This window comes from Hypanus sabinus, unplaced genomic scaffold (assembly GCF_030144855.1).
Source record: "Hypanus sabinus isolate sHypSab1 unplaced genomic scaffold, sHypSab1.hap1 scaffold_1369, whole genome shotgun sequence".
NCBI lineage: Eukaryota > Metazoa > Chordata > Chondrichthyes > Myliobatiformes > Dasyatidae > Hypanus > Hypanus sabinus.
This window is the reverse complement of record NW_026779440.1, coordinates 83346-102379: the sequence shown is the minus strand read 5'-3', so window position 1 is coordinate 102379 and position 19034 is coordinate 83346. Positions and strand designations below refer to the sequence as shown.

At 56.1% G+C, this 19034-nt stretch overlaps 1 protein-coding gene across 1 annotated transcript in view; it reads left to right on the top strand.

Moving 5' to 3' along the window:
* Positions 1–4: 4 nt before the first annotated feature.
* LOC132386891 (plasma protease C1 inhibitor-like) overlaps positions 5–19034 on the top strand; it is a gene marked incomplete at its 5' end in the record, with an annotated part of 74053 nt that continues 55023 nt past the window's right edge. Inside the window, 3 exons of the mRNA XM_059959245.1 lie at positions 5–116; positions 774–914; positions 4176–4379. Coding sequence (XP_059815228.1) covers positions 5–116; positions 774–914; positions 4176–4379 — 457 coding nt within the window. The remainder of the gene's footprint in view (positions 117–773; positions 915–4175; positions 4380–19034) is intronic.

Here is a 19034-nt window from a genome sequence, read left to right as displayed (position 1 = left end):
CTCGCTGACCCGCTTCGGGGTGGAGCTGTACCGGGAGGTGGCTGACACCAACCCCGCCGTTAACATTGCCCTGTCTCCCGTCAGCGTGGCGGCCGCCCTGACCCACCTCCTCCTCGGTAAGTGCGGAGGGAGGGTCCGGTGTGCTGGACGGGGCCCGGGGCCCGGGGCCCGGGGCGTCGTGTCCAGAGGGGTGGGGAGGGGAGCGGGGACCGTCTGCAGATATGGTTGGGGGGTGGGGGAAGAGGGAAGGGTCAAAGTCAAGGGTCAGGGGTCTTTTCCACGAGTCCGGGTCAGAACCAGGGGTCAGGAGTCCCGTACGGAGGCGAGAGAGTCCCGGATGCTCTGTGACGGGGGTGTGGGGGGGGTACATTTAGGTGTTAGGGGGGGTCCAAAACGGGGGTCAGGGGACAAGTATGGGGTCGCGAAGAGGGCGGTTTGCATACGAAGGAGGCGTGTTGGGGGGGGAGGCGGGTCAGGGGTCAAGTATGGGGTCGCAAAGGGGGGGTTTGCATACGAAGGAGGCGTGTTGGGGGGGAGGCGGGTCAGGGGTCAAGTATGGGGTCGCAAAGAGGGGGGTTTGCATACGAAGGTGGCGTGGTTGGTGGTGGTGGGGGGGGGGGTGGAGGCCGGTCAGGGGTTGCGGTGGCAGGTCAAAGACAGGGGGTGCTGAGGGGTGGGGGGCCAGCTGGGGAGGAGGGGACGGAAGGAATACCCCGCCCGTTCTGAAGGCCCGACCTCTCTCTCTCCCTCCCCCCCCCCATCCCGGCCGCCAGGCTCCCGGAACGAGACGCGGAAGAACCTGGAGGATACCCTCCACTACAGCGGCCGCTTCCCCTGCGTGCACCGGACCCTCAGCCAGCTCCTCAACCGGTCCAGCACCCTGACCTCGGCCTCCCAGCTCTTCTACAGGGAAGGTGAGACTCAACCCCCCCCCCCCCCGCCCCCGGGGCCCCCGCAGCGAGACGGGAAGTGCCGAGTGCTCTGTCCTGGTCGCCCCGCTGCGGGAAGGGGCCGGCTGGATTTGCGGGCGGGGGCGAGGGGGAGAGGCCGGACGGACTTGGGCTGGTTTCCCCTGGAGCGGCCGAGGCTGGGAGGAGACCGGAGGGGGGTCGGTAGGACTGTGAGAGGCGTGTATGGAGTGGACACTTCAACTTGCCACGGTTGAGGTGTCAACCCCCCGGGGGTGGGGGCACGGGGTCGACACGGGGCCTGAAGGTTTCCGATCTTGGGGGCAGCGGGACAGGACAAGGCGTAAGAATAGAGGACAGAAAAAAAATCGACTCTGTCGCCATCCGGCCGGGGGTAAGGAGGTGGCGGTCTCGGGAGACCGTGGAATTGCGCCATCGGAGAGTTTCCAGGGGCGGGGTTGGATGGGCGCCACTGATGTTTGTCCAAGGGAAGGGCATCAGGGCCGACGCACCGGTGTGTGGTTCGGCGCCTCTGCTGCGGCTCGAACCGACCACCTTCCGATCCCCGGACCGACACCCCAACCACTTGGCCACGGGCAAAGTCGGCGCCGAGCTGGGCGCGGCTCCTGCGTGATCGCGTCCGCACCGGGAGGGTGAGACCCCGGGGGCCCCCTGAGGGAAAACCCTGGGTGTGGAGGGTGGGGGGGGGGGCACGTTTCACGGTCATCTTCCTCCCCCGGATCCCCCCGGCCGTGCCGAGGTTGTCGATGTGCCCCCGCGGTGTTGGCTGGATCGCCCCCTCTCCGTCCCGAGCAAATGCACCCCCCCCCCATGCTGTGGTCTTCCAGAGGCGGAGCAGGGCTGTGGTTCGTGGGGTTGGGGGAGAAGATTCAATATTCCCCACTCACCACCAGCACCCTCTACCTGCCGCCCCCAACTCTCGGTTTGACGCCGCGTCACCGTCTCCTATGCCACCTGGGGATTTACCTGTCCCGTCCTGCAATCCCCTCCCTCTCCCCTCCCTCACCCACCTTATTCACCCCCTCTCCCCTACTTGTCCCATCCTACTCTCCCCTCCCTCACCCACCCTATTCACCCCCTCTCCCCTACTTGTCCCATCCTTCTCTCCCCTCCCTCTCACCCACCCTATTCACCCCCTCTCCCCTTCTTGTCCCATCCTGCTCTCCCCTCCCTCTCACCCACCCTATTCACCCCCTCTCCCCTACTTGTCCCGTCCTGCTCTCCCCTCCCTCTCCCCTCCCTCACCCACCCTATTCACCCCCTCTCCCCTACGTCCCGTCCTGCTCTCCCCTCCCTCTCCCCCTCCCACACCCACCCTATTCACCCCCTCTCCCCTACTTGTCCCATCCTGCTCTCCCCTCCCTCTCACCCACCCTATTCCACCCCCATCTCCCCTACTTGTCCCGTCCTCCTCTCCCCTCCCTCTCCCCTCCCTCTCACCCACCCTATTCACCCCCTCTCCCCTACGTCCCATCCTTCTCTCCCCTCCCTCTCCCCTGCTCTCACCCACCCTATTCACCCCCTCTCCCCTACTTGTCCCATCCTGCTCTCCCTCCCTCTCACCCACCCTATTCACCCCCTCTCCCCTACTTGTCCCGTCCTGCTCTCCCCTCCCTCTCACCCACCCTATTCACCCCCTCTCCCCTACTTGACCCGTCCTGCTCTCCCCTCCCTCCCCTGCTCTCACCCACCCTATTCACCCCCCTCCCCTACTTGTCCCATCCTTCTCTCCCCTCCCTCTCACCCACCCTATTCACCCCCTCTCCCTACTTGTCCCATCCTGCTCTCCCCTCCCTCTCACCCACCCTATTCACCCCATCTCCCCTACTTGTCCCGTCCTCCTCTCCCCTCCCTCTCCCCTCCCTCTCACCCACCCTATTCACCCCCTCTCCCCTACGTCCCATCCTTCTCTCCCCTCCCTCTCCCCTGCTCTCACCCACCCTATTCACCCCCTCTCCCCTACTTGTCCCATCCTGCTCTCCCCTCCCTCTCACCCACCCTATTCACCCCCTCTCCCCTACTTGACCCGTCCTGCTCTCCCCTCCCTCCCCTGCTCTCACCCACCCTATTCACCCCCTCTCCCCTACTTGTCCCGTCCTGCTCAACCCTCCCTCTCACCCACCCTATTCTCCCCATCTCCCCTACTTGTCCCATCCTTCTCTCCCCTCCCTCTCACCCACCCTATTCACCCCCTCTCCCCTACTTGTCCCATCCTTCTCTCCCCTCCCTCTCACCCACCCTATTCACCCCCTCTCCCCTACTTGTCCCATCCTTCTCTCCCCTCCCTCTCACCCACCCTATTCACCCCCTCTCCCCTACTTGTCCCATCCTCTCCCCTCCCTCTCCCCGCTCTCACCCACCCTATTCACCCCCTCTCCCCTACTTGTCCCGTCCTGCTCTCCCCTCCCTCTCACCCACCCTATTCACCCCATCTCCCCTACTTGTCCCATCCTTCTCTCCCCTCCCTCTCACCCACCCTATTCACCCCCTCTCCCCTACTTGTCCCATCCTTCTCTCCCCTCCCTCTCACCCACCCTATTCACCCCCTCTCCCCTACTTGTCCAATCCTTCTCTCCCCTCCCTCTCACCCACCCTATTCACCCCCTCTCCCCTACTTGTCCCATCCTCTCCCCTCCCTCTCCCCGCTCTCACCCACCCTATTCACCCCCTCTCCCCTGCCCTCACCCACCCTATTCACCCCCTCTCCCCAACACCACCACCCAATCTCTCCTCCTCTTTCCCCTTCGCTGCCCCAACCCCCTCTCCCTTGCTTCTCGGCACCATCTCTCTTCCCCCTCACTCTCCTCTCCCAAATCCCAATGCGACCCACTCTCCCCTTCTCCTCTCCTTCCTACCTCTCCGCCTCTCTCCCTCCAATCCCTTATCTCTCCTCCTTGCTCCCTCCCTCTGCAATGCCCCGCCTTTTTGCCCCTCCCCCTCGATCCCCCCACGCCTCCTCTCCCCTGCACGCCCTCTCTCCCCTACGTGCTCTGTCTACCTCCTCCTTACAATCCTTCCCTCCCCATCTCCAATCTCCCCTCTGCTCCTCTCTCCCAATGGCATCCCTCCTCCCTCCCCCCTCCCTATCTCCTCTCACCCTCCCTCATCCTCCACTCTCCTCCCTCCTCCCTCCCTATCTCCTCTCCCCCTCCCTCATCCTCCACTCCCCTCCCTCCCGCCTCTCTGCATCCCGCATCAATTCCCTCCCAACCCCTCCACCCCACCTCTCTCCCCCTCTCCTCTCAGGTCTTTGCCTCGAACCGAACTTCATAGACCGGTCCACCCGGTTTTACGCACAGGAGCCGGAAGCCCTGACTTCGAACGCCACCGAGAACATCCGGGCAATTAACGACTGGGTGTCCCATCACACGGAGGGGCTCATCCCCAAGCTGGTCGACAGCGTCCCGGATGACGTCGTTATCATGATCCTCAACGCCGTCCACTACGCAGGTCAGGGGGGGGGGGCTCCGCTCAGTTGCGTGTCTCCCCCCCCCCCCCCTCCACCGTACGCCGGGTGCTCTGGGCCGGGAGCGAGGAGGTCTCATTAACGGGGAGAACCTGGTTTAGAGAGGGTGTCATGCTATCGGGGATCGCAGTTTAGATAGGCTGTAATACAACAGACAGTAGGGGCAGGAGCCGGCTTCGAGCCAGCACCGCCATTCACTGTGATCATGGCTGATCATACGCAGTCAGTACCCCGTTCCTGCCCTCTCCCCATATCCCTTGACTCCGCTATCTATAAGAGCTCTATCTAACTCTCTCTTGAATGCAACCAGAGACTTGGCCTCCACTGCCTTCTGGGGCAGAGCATTCCACATACCCACCACTCTCCGGGTGAAAAAGTTTTTCCTCAACTCCGTTCTAAATGGCCGACCCCTTATTCTTAAACTGTGGCCTCTGATTCTGGACTCCCCCCAACATCGGGAACATGCTTCCTGCCTCCAGCGTGTCCAATCCCTTAATGATCTTATAAGTTTCAATCAGATCCCCTCTCATCCTTCTAAATTCCAGTGTGTCCAAGCCCAGTCGCTCCAATCTTTCAACATATGACAGTCCCGCCATCCAGGGAATTAACCTCGTGAACCTACACTGCACTCCCTCAATAGCAAGAATGTCCTTCCTCAAATTTGGAGACCAGAACTGAACACAATACTCCAGGTGTGGTCTCACCAGGGCCCTGTACAGTTGCAGAAGGACCTCTTTACCCCAATACTCAATTCCTCTTGTTATGACGGCCAACATGCCATTAGCTTTCTTCACTGCCTGCTGTACCTGCATGCTTACTTTCATTGACCGATGTACAAGAACACCGAGATCTCGTTGCGCTTCCCCTTTTCCTAACTTGACTCCATTTAGATAGTAATCTGTCTTCCTGTTCTTGCCACCAAAGTGGATAACCTCACATTTATCCACACTAAACTGCATCTGCCATACATTCGCCCACTCACCCAACCTCACATTTATCCACACTAAACTGCATCTGCCATACATTTGCCCACTCACCTAACCTGTCCAAGTCACCCTGCATTCTCATAGCATCCTCCTGACATTTCACACTGCCACCCAGCTTTGTGTCAACGGCAAATTTGCTGATGTTACTTTTAACCCTTTCAACTAAATCATTAATGCAAATTGTAAACAGCTGCGGTCCCAGCACCGAGCCTTGCGGTACCCCACTGGTCACTGCCTGCCTTTCTGAAAAGGAACCGTTAATCGCTACTCTTTGTTTCCTGTTCAAACAGCCAATTTTCAACCCATGTCAGTACTCTTCCCCCAATACCATGTGCCATCAGGTAACGCAGGGGAGTTATGTCTTGTGGGAGAGGGTTTTATACCGTTGGGGGTCCCGGTCTGGATACACCGGCAGGTAACGCGGTTTAGCTGGGGAGTTATGTCCTCTGGGAGAGGGTTTTATACCACTGGGGGTCCCGGTCTAGATACACCGGCAGGTAACGCAGTTTAGCTGGGGAGTTATGTCTTCTGGGAGGGGGATTTAAACCACTGGGGGTCCCGGTCTAGATACACCGGCAGGTTACGCGGTTTAGCTGGGGAGTTCAGTCTTGTTGGAGGGGGTTTTATACCACTGGGGGTCCCGGTCTAGATACACCGGCAGGTAACGCAGTTTAGCTGGGGTGTTATGTCTTGTTGGAGGGGGTTTTATACCACTGGGGGTCCCGGTTTAGATACACCGGCAGGTAACGCGGTTTAGCAGGGGAGTTATGTCTTGTTGGAGGGTGTTTTATACCACTGGGGGTCCCGGTCTAGATACACCGGCAGGTAACGCAGTTTAGCTGGGGTGTTATGTCTTGTTGGAGGGGGTTTTATACCGTTGGGGGTCCCAGTCTAGATACACCGGCAGGTAACGCGGTTTAGCTGGGGAGTTATGTCTTGTTGGAGGGGGTTTTATACCATTGGGGGTCACGGTCTAGATACACCGGCAGGTAACGCGGTTTAGCTGGGGAGTTATGTCTTCTGGGAGGGGGTTTTATACCACTGGGGGCCCCGGTCTAGATACACCGGCAGGTAACGCGGTTTAGCTGGGGAGTTATGTCCTGTTGGAGAGGGTTTTATACCACTGGGGGTCCTGGTCTAGATACACCGGCAGGTAACGCGGTTTAGCTGGGGAGTTATGTCTTCTGGGAGGGGGATTTATACCACTGGGGGTCCTGGTCTAGATACACCGGCAGGTGACGCGGTTTAGCTGGGGAGTTATGTCTTGTTGGATGGGGTTTTATACCATTGGAGTTCCCGGTTTAGATACACCGGCAGGTAACGCGGTGTAGCTGGGGAGTTCTGTCTTCTGGGAGGGGGATTTATACCATTGGGGGTCCCGGTCTAGATACACCGGCAGGTAACGCGGTTTAGCTGGGGAGTTATGTCTTGTGGGAGGGGGATTTATACCACTGGGGGTCCCGGTCTAGATACACCGGCAGGTTACGCGGTTTAGCTGGGGAGTTATGTCTTGTTGGAGGGGGTTTTATACCACTGGGGGTCCCGGTCTAGATACACCGGCAGGTAACGCGGTTTAGCTGGGGAGTTATGTCTTCTGGGAGGGGGTTTTATACCACTGGGGGTCCCGGTTTAGATACACCGGCAGGTAACGCGGTTTAGCTGGGGAGTTATGTCTTCTGGGAGGGGGTTTTATACCACTGGGGGTCCCGGTTTAGATACACCGGCAGGTAACGCGGTTTAGCTGGGGAGTTATGTCTTCTGGGAGAGGGTTTTATACCGTTGGGGGTCCCGGTCTAGATACACCGGCAGGTAACGCGGTTTAGCTGGGGAGTTATGTCTTGTTGGAGGGGGTTTTATACCATTGGGGGTCCCGGTCTAGATACACCGGCAGGTAACGCAGTTTAGCTGGGGAGTTATGTCTTCTGAGAGGGGGATTTATACCACTGGGGGTCCCCGTCTAGATACACCGGCAGGTAACGCGGTTTAGCTGGGGAGTTATGTCTTCTGGGAGGGGGATTTATACCATTGGGGGTCCCGGTTTAGATACACCGGCAGGTAACGCGGTTTAGCTGGGGAGTTATGTCTTGTTCGAGGGGGATTTATACCACTGGGGGTCCCGGTCTAGATACACCGGTAGGTAACGCGGTTTAGCTGGGGAGTTATGTCTTCTGGGAGGGGGATTTATACCACTGGGGATCCCGGTCTAGATACACCGGTAGGTAACGCGGTTAAGCTGGGGAGTTATGTCTTCTGGGAGGGGGATTTATACCACTGGGGCTCCCGGTTTAGATACACCGGTAGGTAACGCGGTTTAGCTGGGGAGTTATGTCTTCTAGGAGGGGGTTTTATACCATTGGGGGTCCCGGTTTAGATACACCGGCAGGTAACGCGGTTTAGCTGGGGAGTTATGTCTTCTGGGAGGGGGATTTATACCATTGGGGGTCCCGGTTTAGATACACCGGCAGGTAACGCGGTTTAGCTGGGGAGTTATGTCTTCTGGGAGGGGGTTTTATACCACTGGGGGTCCTGGTTTAGATACACCGGCAGGTAACGCGGTATAGCTGGGGAGTTATGTCTTGTGGGAGGGGGATTTATACCACTGGGGGTCCCGGTCTAGATACACCGGCAGGTAACGCGGTTTAGCAGGGGAGTTATGTCTTGTTGGAGGGCGGTTTTATACCATTGGGGGTCCCGGTCTAGATACACCGGCAGGTAACGCGGTTTAGCTGGGGAGTTATGTCTTCTGGGAGGGGGATTTATACCACTGGGGGTCCTGGTTTAGATACACCGGCAGGTAACGAAGTTTAGCTGGGGAGTTATGTCTTCTGGGAGGGGGTTTTATACCACTGGGGGTCCCGGTTTAGATACACCGGCAGGTAACGCGGTTTAGCTGGGGAGTTATGTCCTGTTGGAGAGGGTTATATACCACTGGGGGTCCCGGTCTAGATACACCGGCAGGTAACGCAGTTTAGCTGGGGTGTTATGTCTTCTGGGAGGGGGATTTATACCACTGGGGGTCCCGGTCTAGATACACCGGCAGGTAACGCGGTTTAGCTGGGGAGTTATGTCTTCTGGGAGGGGGATTTATACCATTGGGTGTCCCGGTTTAGATACACCGGCAGGTAATGCGGTTTAGCTGGGGAGTTATGTCTTGTTGGAGGGGGATTTATACCACTGGGGGTCCCGGTCTAGATACAGCGGTAGGTAACGCGGTTTAGCTGGGGAGTTATGTCTTCTGGGAGGGGGATTTATACCACTGGGGATCCCGGTCTAGATACACCGGTAGGTAACGCGGTTTAGCTGGGGAGTTGTCTTCTGGGAGGGGGATATATACCACTGGGGCTCCCGGTTTAGATACACCGGTAGGTAACGCGGTTTAGCTGGGGAGTTATGTCTTCTGGGAGGGGGTTTTATACCATTGGGGGTCCCGGTTTAGATACACCGGCAGGTAACGCGGTTTAGCTGGGGAGTTATGTCTTCTGGGTGGGGGATTTATACCAGTGGGGGTCCCGGTTTAGATACACCGGCAAGTAACGCGGTTTAGCTGGGGAGTTATGTCGTCTGGGAGAGCGTTTTATACCGTTGGGGGTCCCGGTCTAGATACACCGGCAGGTAACGCGGTTTAGCTGGGGAGTTATGTCTTGTTGGAGGGGGTTTTATACCATTGGGGGTCCCGGTTTAGATACACCGGCAGGTAATGCGGTTTAGCTGGGGAGTTATGTCTTCTGGGAGGGGCTTTTATACCACTGGGGGTCCCGGTTTAGATACACCGGCAGGTAACGCGGTTTAGCTGGGGAGTTATGTCCTGTTGGAGAGGGTTTTATACCACTGGGGGTCCCGGTTTAGATACACCGGCAGGTAACGCGGTTTAGCTGGGGAGTTATGTCCTGTTGGAGAGGTTTTTATACCACTGGGGGTCCTGGTCTAGATACACCGGCAGGTAACGCGGTTTAGCTGGGGAGTTATGTCTTTTTGGAGGGGGTTTTATACCATTGGGGGTCCCGGTTTAGATAAACCGGCAGGTAACGCGGTTTAGCTGGGGAGTTATGTCGTCTGGGAGAGGGTTTTATACCGTTGGGGGTCCCGGTCTAGATACACCGGCAGGTAACGCGGTTTAGCTGGGGAGTTATGTCTTGTTGGAGGGGGTTTTATACCATTGGGGGTCCCGGTCTAGATACACCGGCAGGTAAAGCGGTTTAACAGGGGAGTTATGTCTTCTGGGAGGGGGTTTTATACCATTGAGGGTCCCGGTTTAGATACACCGGCAGGTAACGCGGTTTAGCTGGGGAGTTATGTCTTCTGGGAGGGGGATTTATACCATTGGGGGTCCCGGTTTAGATACACCGGCAGGTAACGCGGTTTAGCTGGGGAGTTATGTCTTCTGGGAGGGGGTTTTATACCACTGGGGGTCCTGGTTTAGATACACCGGCAGATAACGCGGTTTAGCTGGGCAGTTATGTCTTGTGGGAGGGGGATTTATACCACTGGGGGTCCCGGTCTAGATACACCGGCAGGTAACGCGGTTTAGCAGGGGAGTTATGTCTTCTGGGAGGGGGTTTTATACCACTGGGGGTCCCGGTTTAGATACACCGGCAGGTAACGCGGTTTAGATGGGGAGTTATGTCTTCTGGGAGGGGGTTTTATAACACTGGGGGTCCTTGTTTAGATAGACCGGCAGGTAACGCAGTATAGCTGGGGAGTTATGTCTTCTGGGAGGGGGTTTTATACCACTGGGAGTCCCGGTCTAGATACACCGGCAGGTAACGCGGTTTAACAGGGGAGTTATGTCTTCTGGGAGGGGGTTTTATACCATTGAGGGTCCCGGTTTAGATACACCGGCAGGTAACGCGGTTTAGCTGGGGAGTTATGTCTTCTGGGAGGGGGTTTTATAACACTGGGGGTCCCGGTTTAGATACACCGGCAGGTAACGCGGTTTAGCTGGGGAGTTATGTCTTCTGGGAGAGGGTTTTATACCACTGGGAGTCCCGGTCTAGATACACCGGCAGGTAACGCGGTTTAACAGGGGAGTTATGTCTTCTGGGAGGGGGTTTTATACCATTGAGGGTCCCGGTTTAGATACACCGGCAGGTAACGCGGTTTAGCTGTGGAGTTATGTCTTCTGGGAGGGGGATTTATACCACTGGGGGTCCCAGTTTAGATACACCGGCAGGTAACGCGGTTTAGCTGGGGAGTTATGTCTTCTGGGAGGGGGATTTATACCATTGGGGGTCCCGGTTTAGATACACCGGCAGGTAACGCGGTTTAGCTGGGGAGTTATGTCTTCTGGGAGGGGGTTTTATACCACTGGGGGTCCTGGTTTAGATACACCGGCAGTTAACGCGGTTTAGCTGGGCAGTTATGTCTTGTGGGAGGGGGATTTATACCACTGGGGGTCCCGGTCTAGATACACCGGCAGGTAACGCGGTTTAGCAGGGGAGTTTTGTCTTGTTGGAGGGGGTTTTATACCATTGGGGGTCCCGGTCTAGATACACCGGCAGGTAACGCGGTTTAGATGGGGAGTTATGTCTTCTGGGAGGGGGTTTTATAACACTGGGGGTCCTTGTTTAGATACACCGGCAGGTAACGCAGTTTAGCTGGGGAGTTATGTCTTCTGGGAGGGGGTTTATACCACTGGGGGTCCCGGTTTAGATACACCGACAGGTAACGCGGTTTAGCTGGGGAGTTATGTCTTCTGGGAGAGGGTTTTATACCACTGGGAGTCCCGGTCTAGATACACCGGCAGGTAACGCGGTTTAGCTGGGGAGTTATGTATTCTGGGAGGGGGTTTTATACCACTGGGGGTCCTGGTTTAGATACACCGGCAGTTAACGCGGTTTAGCTGGGCAGTTATGTCTTGTGGGAGGGGGATTTATACCACTGGGGGTCCCGGTCTAGATACACCGGCAGGTAACGCGGTTTAGCAGGGGAGTTTTGTCTTGTTGGAGGGGGTTTTATACCATTGGGGGTCCCGGTCTAGATACACCGGCAGGTAACGCGGTTTAGATGGGGAGTTATGTCTTCTGGGAGGGGGTTTTATAACACTGGGGGTCCTTGTTTAGATAGACCGGCAGGTAACGCAGTATAGCTGGGGAGTTATGTCTTCTGGGAGGGGGTTTTATACCACTGGGGGTCCCGGTTTAGATACACCGACAGGTAACGCGGTTTAGCTGGGGAGTTATGTCTTCTGGGAGAGGGTTTTATACCACTGGGAGTCCCGGTCTAGAGACACCGGCAGGTAACGCAGTTTACCTGGGGAGTTATGTCTTCTGGGAGGGGGTTTTATACCACTGGGGGTCCCGGTCTAGATACACCGGCAGGTAACGCGGTTTAGCTGCGGAGTTATGTCTTCTGGGAGGGGGTTTTATACCACTGGGGGTCCCGGTCTAGATACACCGGCAGGTAACGCGGGTTAGCTGGGGAGTTATGTCTTCTGGGAGGGGGTTTTATACCACTGGGGGTCCCGGTCTAGATACACCGGCAGGTAACGCAGTTTAGCTGGGGAGTTATGTCTTCTGGGAGGGGGATTTATACCACTGGGGGCCCCGGTCTAGATACAGCGGCAGGTAACGCGGTTTAGCTAGGGAGTTATGTCCTGTTGGAGAGGGTTTTATACCACTGTGGGTCCTGGTCTAGATACACCGGCAGGTAACGCGGTTTAGCTGGGGAGTTATGTCTTCTGGGAGGGGGTTTTATACCACTGGGGGTCCCGGTCTAGATACACCGGCAGGTAACGCGGTTTAGCTGGGGAGTTATGTCTTGTTGGGGGGGGGTTTATACCACTGGGGGTCCCGGTTTAGATACACCGGCAGGTAACGCAGTTTAGCTGGGGAGTTATGTCTTCTGGGAGGGGGTTTTATACCACTGGGGGTCCCGGTTTAGATACACCGGCAGGTAACGCGGTATAGCTGGGGAGTTATGTCTTCTGGGAGGGGGTTTTATACCACTGGGGGCCCCGGTCTAGGTACACCGGCAGGTAACACGGTTTAGCTGGGGAGTTATGTCTTGTTGGATGGGGTTTTATACCATTGGGGGTCCCGGTTTAGATACACCGGCAGGTAACGCGGTTTAGCTGGGGAGTTATGTCTTCTGGGAGGGGGTTTTATACCACTGGGGGTCCCGGTTTAGATACACCGGCAGGTAACGTGGTTTAGCTGGGGAGTTATGTCTTCTGGGAGGGGGTTTTATACCACAGGGGGTCCCGGTTTAGATACACCGGCAGGTAACGCGGTTTAGCTGGGGAGTTACGTCTTCTGGGAGAGGGTTTTATACCGTTGGGGGTCCCGGTCTAGATACACCGGCAGGTAACGCGGTTTAGCTGGGGAGTTATGTCTTGTTGGAGGGGGTTTTATACCATTGGGGGTCCCGGTCTAGATACACCGGCAGGTAACGCGGTTTAGCTGTTGAGTTATGTCTTCTGGGAGGGGGTTTTATACCACTGGGGGTCCCGGTTTAGATACACCGGCAGGTAACGCAGTTTAGCTGGGGAGTTATGTCTTCTGGGAGGGGGTTTTATACCACTGGGGGTCCCGGTTTAGATACACCGGCAGGTAACGCAGTTTAGCTGGGGAGTTATGTCTTCTGGGAGGGGGTTTTATACCACTGGGGGACCCGGTATAGATACACCGGCAGGTAACGCGGTTTAGCTGGGGAGTTATGTCTTCTGGGAGGGGGTTTTATACCATTGGGGGTCCCGGTTTAGATACACCGGCAGGTAACGCGGTTTAGCTGGGGAGTTATGTCTTCTGGGAGGGGGTTTTATACCACAGGGGGTCCCGGTTTAGATACACCGGCAGGTAACGCGGTTTAGCTGGGGAGTTATGTCTTCTGGGAGGGGGTTTTATACCACTGGGGGTCCCGGTCTAGATACACCGGCAGGTAACGGGGTTTAGCTGGGGAGATATGTCTTGTGGGAGGGGGATTTATACCACTGGGGGTCCCGGTCTAGATACACCGGCAGGTAACGCCGTTTAGCTGTGGAGTTATGTCTTGTTGGGGCGGGTTTTATACCTCTGGTGGTCCCGGTTTAGTTACACCGGCAGGTAACGCAGTTTAGCTGGGGAGTTATGTCTTCTGGGAGGGGGTTTTATACCACTGGGGGTCCCGGTTTAGATACACCGGCAGGTAACGCGGTTTAGCTGGGGAGTTATGTCTTCTGGGAGGGGGTTTTATACCATTGGGGGTCCCGGTTTAGATACACCGGCAGGTAACGCGGTTTAGCTGGGGAGTTATGTCTTCTGGGAGGGGGTTTTATACCACTGGGGGTCCCGGTTTAGATACACCGGCAGGTAACGCGGTTTAGTGGGGAGTTACGTCTTCTGGGAGAGGGTTTTATACCGTTGGGGGTCCCGGTCTAGATACACCGGCAGGTAACGCGGTTTAGCTGGGGAGTTATGTCTTGTTGGAGGGGGTTTTATACCATTGGGGGTCCCGGTCTAGATACACCGGCAGGTAACGCGGTTTAGCTGTTGAGTTATGTCTTCTGGGAGGGGGTTTTATACCACTGGGGGTCCCGGTCTAGATACACCGGCAGGTAACGCGGTTTAGCTGGGGAGTTATGTCTTGTGGGAGGGGGTTTTATACCACTGGGGGTCCCGGTCATGATACACGGGTAGGTAACGCGGTTTAGCTTGGGAGTTATGTCTTCTGGGAGGGGGATTTATACCACTGGGGGACCCGGTCTAGATACACCGGCAGGTAACGCGGTTTAGCAGGGGAGTTATGTCTTCTGGGAGGGGGTTTTATACCATTGAGGGTCCCGGTTTAGATACACCGGCAGGTAACGCGGTTTAGCTGGGGAGTTATGTCTTCTGGGAGGGGGATTTATACCATTGGGGGTCCCGGTTTAGATACACCGGCAGGTAACGCGGTTTAGCTGGGGAGTTATGTCTTCTGGGAGGGGGTTTTATACCACTGGGGGTCCTGGTTTAGATACACCGGCAGTTAACGCGGTTTAGCTGGGCAGTTATGTCTTGTGGGAGGGGGATTTATACCACTGGGGGTCCCGGTCTAGATACACCGGCAGGTAACGCGGTTTAGCAGGGGAGTTTTGTCTTGTTGGAGGGGGTTTTATACCATTGGGGGTCCCGGTCTAGATACACCGGCAGGTAACGCGGTTTAGATGGGGAGTTATGTCTTCTGGGAGGGGGTTTTATAACACTGGGGGTCCTTGTTTAGATACACCGGCAGGTAACGCAGTTTAGCTGGGGAGTTATGTCTTCTGGGAAGGGGTTTTATACCACTGGGGGTCCCGGTTTAGATACACCGACAGGTAACGCGGTTTAGCTGGGGAGTTATGTCTTCTGGGAGAGGGTTTTATACCACTGGGAGTCCCGGTCTAGATACACCGGCAGGTAACGCGGTTTAGCTGGGGAGTTATGTCTTGTTGGAGGGGGTTTTATACCATTGGGGGTCCCGGTCTAGATACACCGGCAGGTAACGCGGTTTAGCTGTTGAGCTATGTCTTCTGGGAGGGGGTTTTATACCACTGGGGGTCCCGGTCTAGATACACCGGCAGGTAACGCGGTTTAGCTGGGGAGTTATGTCTTGTGGGAGGGGGTTTTATACCACTGGGGGTCCCGGTCTTGATACACGGGTAGGTAACGCGGTTTAGCTAGGGAGTTATGTCTTCTGGGAGGGGGATTTATACCATTGAGGGTCCCGGTTTAGATACACCGGCAGGTAACGCGGTTTAGCTGGGGAGTTATGTCTTCTGGGAGGGGGATTTATACCACTGGGAGTCCCGGTCTAGAGACACCGGCTGGTAACGCAGTTTACCTGGGGAGTTATGTCTTCTGGGAAGGGGCTTTTATACCACTGGGGGTCCCGGTCTAGATACACCGGCAGGTAACGCGGTTTAGCTGCGGAGTTATGTCTTCTGGGAGGGGGTTTTATACCACTGGGGGTCCCGGTCTAGATACACCGGCAGGTAACGCGGGTTAGCTGGGGAGTTATGTCTTCTGGGAGGGGGTTTTATACCACTGGGGGTCCCGGTTTAGATACACCGGCAGGTAACGCAGTTTAGCTGGGGAGTTATGTCTTCTGGGAGGGGGATTTATACCACTGGGGGCCCCGGTCTAGATACAGCGGCAGGTAACGCGGTTTAGCTAGGGAGTTATGTCCTGTTGGAGAGGGTTTTATACCACTGGGGGTCCTGGTCTAGATACACCGGCAGGTAACGCGGTTTAGCTGGAGAGTTATGTCTTGTTGGAGGGGGTTTTATACCATTGGGGGTCTCGGTTTAGATACACCGGCAGGTAACGCGGTTTAGCTGGGGAGTTATGTCTTCTGGGAGGGGGATTTATACCATTGGGGGTCCCGGTCTAGATACACCGGCAGGTAACGCGGTTTAGCTGGGGAGTTATGTCTTCTGGGAGGGTGTTTTATACCACTGGGGGTCCCGGTCTAGATACACCGGCAGGTAACGGGGTTTAGCTGGGGAGATATGTCTTGTGGGAGGGGGATTTATACCACTGGGGGTCCCGGTCTAGGTACACCGGCAGGTAACGCGGTTTAGCTGGGGAGTTATGTCTTGTTGGGGGGGGGGTTTTATACCACTGGGGGTCCCGGTTTAGATACACCGGCAGGTAACGCAGTTTAGCTGGGGAGTTATGTCTTCTGGGAGGGGATTTTACGCCACTGGGGGTCCCGGTTTAGATACACCGGCAGGTAACGCGGTTTAGCTGGGGAGTTATGTCTTCTGGGAGGGGGTTTTATACCACTGGGGGCCCCGATCTAGGTACACCGGCAGGTAACGCGGTTTAGCTGGGGAGTTATGTCTTGTTGGAGGGGGTTTTATACCATTGTGTGTCCCGGTCTAGATACACCGGCAGGTAACGCGATTTAGCTTGGGTGTTATGTCTTCTGGGAGGGGGATTTATACCATTGGGGGTCCCGGTCTAGATACACCGGCAGGTAACGCGGTTTAGCTGGGGAGTTCTGTCTTCTGGGAGAGGGTTTTATACCACTGGGGGTCCCGGTTTAGATACACCGGCAGGAAACGCGGTTTAGCTGGGGAGTTCTGTCTTCTGGGAGGGGGTTTTATACCGTTGGGGGTCCCGGTCTAGATACACCGGCAGGTAACGCGGTTTAGCTGGGGAGTTATGTCTTCTGGGAGGGGGATTTATACCATTGAGGGTCCCGGTTTAGATACTCCGGCAGGTAACGCGGTTTAGCTGGGGAGTTATGTCTTCTGGGAGGGGGATTTATACCATTGGGGGTCCCGGTTTAGATACACCGGCAGGTAACGCGGTTTAGCTGGGGATTTATGTCTTCTGGGAGGGGGTTTTATACCACTGGGGGTCCTGGTTTAGATACACCGGCAGTTAACGCGGTTTAGCTGGGCAGTTATGTCTTGTGGGAGGGGGATTTATACCACTGGGGGTCCCGGTCTAGATACACCGGCAGGTAACGCGGTTTAGCAGGGGAGTTTTGTCTTGTTGGAGGGGGTTTTATACCATTGTGTGTCCCGGTCTAGATACACCGGCAGGTAACGCGATTTAGCTTGGGTGTTATGTCTTCTGGGAGGGGGATTTATACCATTGGGGGTCCCGGTCTAGATACACCGGCAGGTAACGCGGTTTAGCTGGGGAGTTATGTCTTCTGGGAGGGGCTTTTATACCACTGGGGGTCCCGGTCTAGATACACCGGCAGGTAACGCGGGTTAGCTGGGGAGTTATGTCTTCTGGGAGGGGGTTTTATACCACTGGGGGTCCCGGTTTAGATACACCGGCAGGTAACGCAGTTTAGCTGGGGAGTTATGTCTTCTGGGAGGGGCTTTTATACCACTGGGGGTCCCGGTCTGGATACACCGGCAGGTAACGCGGTTTAGCTGCGGAGTTATGTCTTCTGCGAGGGGGTTTTATACCACTGGGGGTCCCGGTCTAGATACACCGGCAGGTAACGCGGGTTAGCTGGGGAGTTATGTCTTCTGGGAGAGGGTTTTATACCACTGGTGGTCCCGGTTTAGATACACCGGCAGGTAACGCAGTTTAGCTGGGGAGTTATGTCTTCTGGGAGGGGGATTTATACCACTGGGGGCCCCGGTCTAGATACAGCGGCAGGTAACGCGGTTTAGCTAGGGAGTTATGTCCTGTTGGAGAGGGTTTTATACCACTGGGGGTCCTGGTCTAGATACACCGGCAGGTAACGCGGTTTAGCTGGAGAGTTATGTCTTGTTGGAGGGGGTTTTATACCATTGGGGGTCTCGGTTTAGATACACCGGCAGGTAACGCGGTTTAGCTGGGGAGTTATGTCTTCTGGGAGGGGGATTTATACCATTGGGGGTCCCGGTCTAGATACACCGGCAGGTAACGCGGTTTAGCTGGGGAGTTATGTCTTCTGGGAGGGTGTTTTATACCACTGGGGGTCCCGGTCTAGATACACCGGCAGGTAACGGGGTTTAGCTGGGGAGATATGTCTTGTGGGAGGGGGATTTATACCACTGGGGGTCCCGGTCTAGATACACCGGCAGGTAACGCGGTTTAGCTGGGGAGTTATGTCTTGTTGGGGGGGGGGGGGTTTATACCACTGGGGGTCCCGGTTTAGATACACCGGCAGGTAACGCAGTTTAGCTGGGGAGTTATGTCTTCTGGGAGGGGATTTTACGCCACTGGGGGTCCCGGTTTAGATACACCGGCAGGTAACGCGGTTTAGCTGGGGAGTTATGTCTTCTGGGAGGGGGTTTTATACCACTGGGGGCCCCGATCTAGGTACACCGGCAGGTAACGCGGTTTAGCTGGGGAGTTATGTCTTGTTGGAGGGGGTTTTATACCATTGTGTGTCCCGGTCTAGATACACCGGCAGGTAACGCGATTTAGCTTGGGTGTTATGTCTTCTGGGAGGGGGATTTATACCATTGGGGGTCCCGGTCTAGATACACCGGCAGGTAACGCGGTTTAGCTGGGGAGTTCTGTCTTCTGGGAGAGGGTTTTATACCACTGGGGGTCCCGGTTTAGATACACCGGCAGGAAACGCGGTTTAGCTGGGGAGTTCTGTCTTCTGGGAGGGGGTTTTATACCGTTGGGGGTCCCGGTCTAGATACACCGGCAGGTAACGCGGTTTAGCTGGGGAGTTATGTCTTCTGGGAGGGGGATTTATACCATTGAGGGTCCCGGTTTAGATACTCCGGCAGGTAACGCGGTTTAGCTGGGGAGTTATGTCTTCTGGGAGGGGGATTTATACCATTGGGGGTCCCGGTTTAGATACACCGGCAGGTAACGCGGTTTAGCTGGGGATTTATGTCTTCTGGGAGGGGGTTTTATACCACTGGGGGTCCTGGTTTAGATACACCGGCAGTTAACGTGGTTTAGCTGGGCAGTTATGTCTTGTGGGAGGGGGATTTATACCACTGGGGGTCCCGGTCTAGATACACCGGCAGGTAACGCGGTTTAGCAGGGGAGTTTTGTCTTGTTGGAGGGGGTTTTATACCATTGTGTGTCCCGGTCTAGATACACCGGCAGGTAACGCGATTTAGCTTGGGTGTTATGTCTTCTGGGAGGGGGATTTATACCATTGGGGGTCCCGGTCTAGATACACCGGCAGGTAACGCGGTTTAGCTGGGGAGTTATGTCTTCTGGGAGGGGCTTTTATACCACTGGGGGTCCCGGTCTAGATACACCGGCAGGTAACGCGGTTTAGCTGCGGAGTTATGTCTTC